General features: G+C 51.8%; 1 protein-coding gene across 2 annotated transcripts; it reads left to right on the top strand.

Moving 5' to 3' along the window:
• The first annotated feature begins 363 nt into the window (after positions 1–363).
• AMER3 (APC membrane recruitment protein 3) lies at positions 364–8,085 on the top strand. Of its 2 annotated transcripts, none has more exons than XM_043894445.1 (2): positions 364–503; positions 5,009–8,085. In XM_043894445.1, the coding sequence occupies exon 2, from the start codon at positions 5,027–5,029 to the stop codon at positions 7,454–7,456; it is 2,430 nt and encodes an 809-aa protein (XP_043750380.1). In that variant the 5' UTR covers positions 364–503; positions 5,009–5,026; the 3' UTR covers positions 7,457–8,085. The 2 variants fall into 2 exon arrangements, with proteins under 2 accessions (XP_043750380.1, XP_043750381.1); XM_043894446.1 differs by having other exon boundaries at positions 5,012–8,085.
• Positions 8,086–8,754: the final 669 nt, after the last annotated feature.

Here is an 8,754-nt window from a genome sequence, read left to right on the forward strand (position 1 = left end):
AAGGGGTTCTGACCGTGGCTGTGGAATACAGTATACCGGTAGGGGCCGACGGTCATGATTGGATGACTGTCAGTCTGGGGTGCACAAGAGGCTGGGCCTCAGGGATGCAAAATCACAGCCCTGCGGGGAGGCAGAGAAGCACCGAGGCTGATATCTGAATAAACACGAACAAAGCGAGACGGAGGCACTGCCAGAACAGCCCCCACTCGGCCCGCGAGCGTCACCTCTCAGACTACTGCGTGGCGGCTGACAGGCTCCCGGCCCACCTCTGCCCCGCCCCGGCCTAGTTGCCCTCTCGCGGTTAACCCTTGCGGGCCCGTTTCCTGGAACGGCTGCCCAGCGCCTCCAGCGCGGAAGGAAGGACGCGGGCCCTCCGCCTCCCCCGCGTCCTGAGTAGGCGCCAGGCGTCGGGAACTGACCGTGGTGCTGAGCGCGCAGCTCGGTATCGGGCGTGGCTCCCAGACCTGCCAAGACCGCATACCGCGACACTCCCGGCCTCAGCGGTAAGTCGCCAAAGCCCCGAGGATGTAGGCGTGTGTGGAGTGGGGGAAGGGAGTGATTGGGAAATTTTTGTGCGATTTTCGTGCAATGGGCGGGCTGAATGGAGGAACCAGTGTCTGCACTCTGTCCACTCCCTGGTGCCCAGCGAAGATGATATGGTGTCCGGGAGCGATGATCTGTCTGAGCTAGGGAAGGGAGAAACCTTCTCGCGGATGGGGTCTTGGGAAAGGAAGAGTAAGACTGGAGGCCCATCTTCTCTCCACTGGGCAGGCCAGGAATATCCAGACACTCCCTTATAAAAAGTGGACCAGGACCTTCGGTCTCCAAAGGTCCCTTTGTCTCCCCAACATGAGGGTTGAATGAATTGGTAATGTTCAAAAACAGTGCAGATTCTGTTTCTGCTTTATCCCCAATCTCACACCCACCCCAGAACAGAGACTGTCCCTCCCCACAATGGCCTTCATTCCATCCATATGGAAGGTTTTGGCTTCGACAAGGTAGCCTATTACAGAGATAAACTACTGCTCCATACCTACCTTCTCCACCCCAGTGTCCAAGATGTACCTGGGTGGGGCTTCTCTCAGAAGCCCCTACTGTTATCACCACTCACCCCTTTGTGTTTCATGTTTGTCATTTCCTGGATATTGGGGGGTGGGGCAGGGGAAATCAGGGTAAATAACAAAACTATTAGCCAAATTTTTTGTATTTCCAAACTATTTCTGTTGCATACGTGTAACTCCAATGTTTTTATTTTGCTCCATGAAATACCCAATCATTTTCATGTTCAAAAATGAAAGAAAAGCATAGAATTACCTTACCAAAAAGAAAAGAAAATTCCAGGCAGTTGAGCTAGTTAGTCATAATGTAGAAAAGCAGCAAATGAAATTACTTCATTTTCTAGATTTGCAACAAGTTCACATGCATGTGCATGCTCTGTGTAAGATGCTTCAAGGGGAAGCTTTCACATATGGGAAGTCTCTGCCACCACTTTCTTTCCACTGGACCCTCCTCTGGCTCCTAACTGACCTCTCTGCCCTTTTGCCTCTACTTTACATTCTTATTCACAACTAGAGTGATCTGTTAAAACTAAAAATTGGTCTTATTGGCTGGGAAATAATGGGAGAGTATCTATCAGGTTCTCCCCTAAGAGGGTGTTTAGCCACAGGATAACAAAGCAGAATGTGCATTTTTAAAACTGAGAACCTGGACACATATGGCCTCTGCCCTCAGGAAATGAGAGTGCCAGCACCTGGGTGTCTAGATAAATCCTACTGTGCCCCTGAGAATTATCAAGAAAGACGACTGCTCAGCCTGACTCCAGTTGGGCTGGAGTTGGGTGGTGGATCCTCTGACCACTTAGGGAGCTCCCACCCATGTCACATATGGACTGCAGATTTCCAAAGAGTCAGGATCTGGTAAAGTATCTTAACATGGAAACTGAATGGACTGAACACACACTGAATTTCAGTGAAATAATCTTTATCATGCCTGGTTGAAGTTATTTTCCAGAGTACAGTAAGAAAAAGATTTTTCTAAAACATAAGAAAGGTAACTGCATAATCATAATATCACCAAAATTTCTTGCCATAGAAATTATACTACTTTCAGTTACAATTTTTCTAAGTTTGCATGAGCTATACTTTTGCTTTTAGTCTTCATTTTCATTTTACTTTTCAAATTTTATTACAAAACATATTTATTATTCAATTTTTAGATTTCCCATGAAGGGGAAATTGAGCTGTTGGTTCAAAGAATTTCTATCACAGTTAAGAACACAGGTTTAGTATCAGACAGTCTTGGGTTCAAATCCTAGCTCTGTTGCCACCTGTGTGAGGGCCAATCCATTGACTTTTCTGGACGTTAAATTCTCCTTTGTTAAATGGGGTTACAGCAGTATGTCCCTTATAAGCTTATGGGCTAAGCATTCTTCCTGGTTACCACTATGCTGTGTGGCCCAAAACCCATCAGGGCTGGGCTACAAAGGATTGGGAGAAATAAGAATGGGGTCTGCAGGTACAGGTTGGGAAAGGCTTGGGCACATGCTACATGCTACCCAATAGGAGGCAGAAAGGCAGCTGACCCACTGTCCAGGGTGCTGCCACCAAGAACTGGGGTATAGCCAGAGCCAAGCCTGGGTTCTGCAACTTTCCCTTGCATGGCGCCTGCTCCTTCTGCTCTCTGGTCAAAGCCGCAGGTGTTCCTCTACTGGGGAGGAAGCATTGCTAAGGGGTGGGAATGGGATGGAGGTAGTGACATTTGCCCCTGTGAGCCTCTGCAGTGCCACCTTTGCCACCTTTTCTCATCCTCTTTGGTTTTAATGTTGCCAGTTGGGCTGGGAGGCAGCCCCTCCACCCACCTCCCAGACCTCATGTCAAAGCATTTCTGAGACTCTCCGGAGGGAGCTGGTAAGCCTCTTTGGCAGTGGATGTGAAAGGCATGCATACTGACAGTCACTTGCTTGCACACCTGCTCTAGTCCTTCCTCACAGATTGTGGACTAAGGGAGAGTGAATCTAGGTGTTCCCTATGGAGAACCAAAGAAATCAACCCAAACTCTATAATCTCTCCCTGGTCAAACTGCCAGAAGACCAGCTGGCAGTCCCTTACTGCCAAGGACATGTGGAGACAGTGAGACAGATGGAGCCTGAGAGCTGGATACCTGTGAGGTCCAGCAAGCCAGGATGGAGGGACTGGCTCTAAGGGAGTGCTTTTAAACCCTGCCTTATTTTAGTGTTTTTTTTTTTTTTTTTTTTTTAAGAGTTACATTTTATTCAGTGGGCATTTTTAGGACTTCAAGCCCAGGAGGCAGCATCTCAAGTAATTATTAGAGAGCTGCTCCAAGGAATCGAGAGTGGGAACCAGGTTATATAGAGGATTTGCAACAAGGGGCAGGTGGTATTAATGTCAAATGATTTTGTTAATTAAAGAAAACCAGATATCCCAAGTTAAGGAGTTTAGTGCTTTTCTATATATGGGAAGATGCAAGAGTCTGGGCTCAAAAAATCATTCCTTTGATATGCACCTCAGCTATCTGGGGCCTGTATCCTGTGTTTTCACATCCTGACTGATGACTGTGACATCCTTTGATTACTGACACAGCACTGCCTTCTTTTCATGTGTTCTCATGTGTTTCCAAACTCACACAAAGGTAATACATTTAAGCTAGACCACTGCTTCTCACCCCCAAACCAGCTCTTAGCACAGGTCACTTCCTTCCCTTCATTCACCTCTCATCCTCTCCACTTCAGCTTTCCCTCTTTTATGATCCCCCTAATGGCATGTATCCAGGCCTCAGGCTTCTAGACTGTCTTTCTTTATTCAGTTGCTGAATCCTGGTGTTTCTTCCTTTGAAAGATCTTATGGCTTTACTCTCTTTATCATACTTATAGCTGCAGCCTCCATCTAGACCTTATCTCCTTACACCCGGCCCATTTTAGCTGCCTCTTGTGAGTCCCCTCTGTTCAGAGCCTGTCTCGTGGTTTAGTCCATCCTCCACTCAGACATCAGAAAAATGGTCTCAGATCACCAGATTCATTATGCCATTGCTCCCTCAGAAGACTTCTATAGCTCTTCATTGACTCAGGGTAAGGCCAGACTCCCCAGCTGTGCCAACAATGATCAACTTCTTAACACTCTTACCACCTTCCCACTCTCAATTCCGGGAAGACATCAATAAGCAATTCCAGCATTCTTTCCTATTGAGCTCAGACTGGGCATCAGAAACTTTCTCTGGGTGGCACTCCAGGTCAGTCAGTTAGGCTACACACAGAAGACAACACCTGCCTGCTGCCCCAGCTCATGAGGTGCTTTGATGGCCTGCCTGTCCATTCCTGGTCTCATGCTTGTCTCCTCTCTTTCGCGTTCTGCCACATTGCTGTCTCTCTTCTTCTGCACAAACTCTGTGTGCACCATGGAATGCTTGGTTGTGCCTTGCCTGCCTGCTGGGTACATCAGTCCTGAAGGGCACACATGTGTCTTCCCCTTCCACTGATGACCTATGGCACCCAGCCCTGGAAGCAGATTTCCTTTCAGCTTTGTTGCTTATATGAAGGAAGCAACTTACTTATTGACTTCTCTGCTTCATCCACTCAGAAGGGCCATGATACTCCCGCTAAGGATATGGTGCTATTGGTAGAGTGTAGGGCCTGGATATGAGAGGCTAACTTGCCCAGACAAGCTTTGAAAGGATTCTTGAGTGAGTCACAAGATCACAGTTACAGGAACACCAGACCCTGTCTGCTCTCATTTTGGCTCCAACTCTGTGTCTTTAAGCATGCGACTTAACTTCTCTGAGTATCAGTTGTCTACAAAGGCTGGAGCAGTAAGTGTGGGGATGGGACAGTTCCTATCTCCCCCTTCTCTTGCCTCCACAGAGGATCCAAGCTCAGATGTCAGAGCTCGGCTCCCATGCCTGTGTGAGTGGGGCAGGGGGTGGGGTATGGGGACAGGTTTTCTAGAATCACAAGCCTCCATCCTAGATATTGAGTGTCTCCTGCTTTCCCCCATAGCAGCAGAGACACTGCAGCATGGAGCTGAAGAGAGGAAAGACCTTCATCAAATCTAGCCTGCAGATTGACCATGAGAAACCTCCAGACCCAGCAACGACTGCCCTGACCACAGAGGATGCAATCTCACTGGGAGGGCAGCAGCTACCCCACAGTGAGAGGGGCCCCCAGGTCAGTCCCAGCACCCAAGGATACAACAGATGCTCTGATTGGGAAGCCCAGCCAGACACCAGTGGAGGGCCTGCAGCTCTCTGTGGGGCCACCTTCAAACTGGCTCGGAAGAGCAAGAATCACGACATTGTGCCCAGGGCTGACAGGGCAGCCACGGCTACAGGGCAGTTGGTGGGCAGTGCAAGTTTCCCAGGGCCCCCCAGCAGCCAGCGCATGATTGACTACCGCCACTTTGTGCCCCAGATGCCCTTCGTACCAGCTGTGGCCAAGAGCATGCCAAGGAAGAGGATTTCCCTGAAACGACCCAAGAAGTGCTTTCGTAACCTATTCCACATCCGCAGAAACAAGACTGAGAATTTGCCCTCACGGGCAACCGAGGGGCAGGGCTTGTCTTCTCCCAAGGGCCCATCAGAGACTGGAGGGCAGCAAGGCATAGCCTTCCTCCCCTTGGGCGAGGAACTGGGACTGGATGGCCAGTGCCAGGACCTGTCTGACAGTGAGTTCCTGCCCGACTCTTCCTTTGACCTCTGCAGGGCCCTGTGTGAGGACGTGGCCTCGCTGAAGAGCTTTGACTCACTCACAGGCTGTGGGGAGATCTTTGCAGATGAGAGCTCAGTGCCATCCCTGGAGCTGAACGAGGGCCTGGCAAGCCCTGCCCAGAGATCACAGACCTCTGACAGCAAGACTCCCAGGGGCCCCTTCCAAGGCAGCATAGAGCAGCTGGCATCGCCAGCTCAGAATGAGATGTCTGACTTTGCCAAGTTCTGGGACCATGTGAATCACTCGGTGAGGCAGCAGCAGCACGCCCTGCTAGGCCCGAGGCTGGGAGGCCCCCAGGTGTCAGAAACAGCTCAGCCCAGGCCAGATGCAGCTGGGCTGGCTGAGCTCCCCCTGTGCCCATGCAGGGATCCCCACAGCAGCTCTAAAGCCAGCTCCGTGGACACAGGAACCCCCAAGAGTGAGCGGCCGGAGTCTGTGTCCACGAGCGATGAGGGCTACTATGACTCCTTCTCACCAGGCCTCGAGGAGGATAAGAAGGAGGCCCCAAGCCCAGGCACACCCACAGCCACCTTCCCCCGGGACAGCTACAGTGGAGACGCCCTCTATGAGCTCTTCTATGACCCCGCTGAGGGCCCTGGGAGTCCGAGCCTGGATGATGACTTGTGCGTGTCTGAGAGTCTATCGGGGCCTGCAGTGGGAGCCCCCTTGTCCATGTGCAGCTTCCGTGTTGGGGCAGAGGAGAACCTGGCTCCCGTTCCAGGCCCAGACCTGCTCAACCAGGGCTTCTTGCAGAGCTCTTGGAGGGGCAGAGAGTGCCTGCTGAAGCTCTGTGACACCGAACTGGCCATCACCATGGGCATCATCAACTGGCTCCGCCGGGGCCCGGAGCTCCGCGCCGTGCCTGCCTCAGCTCTCAGAGAGCCGACAGCTCCCTCGGGAGGACTGGTGGAGAAACCAGGAGCTGGCTCTGAGAAGATGGGCCTAGGTCCAGTGAAACTGGATGGCAGGGGGACCCAGGCTTTAGATGCAGGTAGGATCTCTACGAGCTCTGCACCCAACAGGAAGGAGCTGTGGGCATGTTCAAGTCCCAAGGGCCTGCTTGCCGGAGTGAGCAAGGTCCTAGCCGGGGCCACACAGGAGACCAGGTCTTCATCCTGTGATCCCTCTCTGGAGTGTGTGCAGGTCTCTGGGGAACAAGGGACACCAGGCCACCCTGAAGGCTCTTTCTCCTCTGTAGGGTCTGAAGCCACCATGGCAACCAACACATCCAGGAAAAACAAGGTCCCAAACCCATCTGTCTGGCCTGGCTCCCAGGAGCCCAGGCTGCCTAGGAACCTTGGGTGTTTCCAAGGTCCCTGGAGGCCAGGTCCTGGGGGAAGCACCATGGATTCAAAACTCACCCTGACAGACTGTGTGGCCCAGGTGGAAGCCCTACAGATCAACCCAGACTGCCAGTCCCCTGCTGCTCAGCCCCCAAGACAAAACACAGGTAGTGGGCTCTGCGGGAAGCCTCAGGCTGGGGGCCCTGACGTTCTGCAACAGAAACAGCCTAATGGCTTCCCTAACCTGGCTGCCATCTGTAGCCTGCCCTCCCTGGCCAACCCACTCCACATCCCACAGGACCAGAGATGCCCAGGCAGCATTCTGGACCTGAGTCAGCTCAGGGAGGAGCCCGCCACGCTGAATGCCCAGGCCCATGTGTCTATGGAGGGCCGGCCCCTGCAGTTCAACTCAAGGGCTATGGAGCAGGCTGCACAGAGGGGCCAGCTGGACTTGTAGCGTGCCTCTGCCTGGGATCACTTGCCAGGAATCTGGCCCTCACTTCCAACAGCTAGTGAGAGGGGACCTCCCTCTGCAAGTGCCCAGAAACCCACTGCAGCTTTTTGGATCACAAGGGATCCTCTGCAACCAGCAGGAAGTAGGGGCTACCAGGACAGCACAACTGAGCCCCAGCTTTGAAACAGTTTTGCATCCTTGGGATCACATTCAGGAGAGTCTAAGACCTAAATCTCCATCCTTTGTTCCTGATGTGAGGACTGGAGGACCATACTGGGGGGAAGGGAGTGTCAGTATTCAGTCAGGCAGAGTGGGGCATTTTAACATGGAGACATCCGTGCCTAAACCCAACAGCTCTGCCAGAAGCGGTCCTGGGAAGCCCAAGGTCAAGGCCAACTGCAAAGCTGCCAGTGCTCGCAAGATGTTCCTCACTGATTTCCTCACACACACACACAAATGAACTGTCTAAACCCAGGTGTCTAAACATACCTTTGGCCACTTACCATACAGTATGTTGGAGAGAGGAACTCGGGCTTGAAACTTTCGGGGATGGAAACAGTACATATTGTAAAGGGCGCATATTGTGTGGATAAGTCTGAAAAAGAATTGAGAGTAATAAATGTGAGTGAGGAATCTGAGACTTGGGTAGAAGCTTGAGACTGGGGGTTAGCTCAGTAGTGTCTACTTACCCCACCTCCAGAATGAGCAGCCATAACCTGTGGCTGAAGGGCTGAAGGGCCCTGAAGGGCTGCTCTAAGGGAATCAGAAGCAGGACCAGCCATCTTAGCAAGAGCCTTGAACCAGCAGATGCCATGCATTCCTGTGCAACCTTGCCAGGGCCGGCCAGACCCAGGGCACCCTGAACAATGGGTGTTCCCTGTCACAGAACATCCCATACAAACAATGCTTTCACCCAGTTTGCATTCTATAACTGATCTGTGGGTGGCAAGATGGGAAGCTGTCTGATTCTCCACACTGCCATTTTCACAGTCCATGCTGCCAGCATCCTAGCCTCCTCTTGCAGGAAGGCTCAATTTTGAATGAAACTGTATCCCCCAACCCCTCAAAAAAAAAAAAAAATCACAACATTTGCACAGCACCAAACATTCAGAATCACAAAAGGAAAGGTGGCTTATATATCAGGAAGGGCAGGTGTCGGTCTGGCCAGCCTCAGGGCAGCAGACCAACAGCAAGCTCCTTGACAGGGTCCTCTATGATCAGATCCTGCCTCAGGTGCCCTGTTTCGTTGAGGTGCCAGGCTGGGAGAGGGGTAGTATGCTACAGGCAGCTATGAAACTGTT

The sequence above is a fragment of the Cervus elaphus genome, chromosome 33, assembly GCF_910594005.1.
Source record: "Cervus elaphus chromosome 33, mCerEla1.1, whole genome shotgun sequence".
NCBI classification, from domain to species: domain Eukaryota; kingdom Metazoa; phylum Chordata; class Mammalia; order Artiodactyla; family Cervidae; genus Cervus; species Cervus elaphus.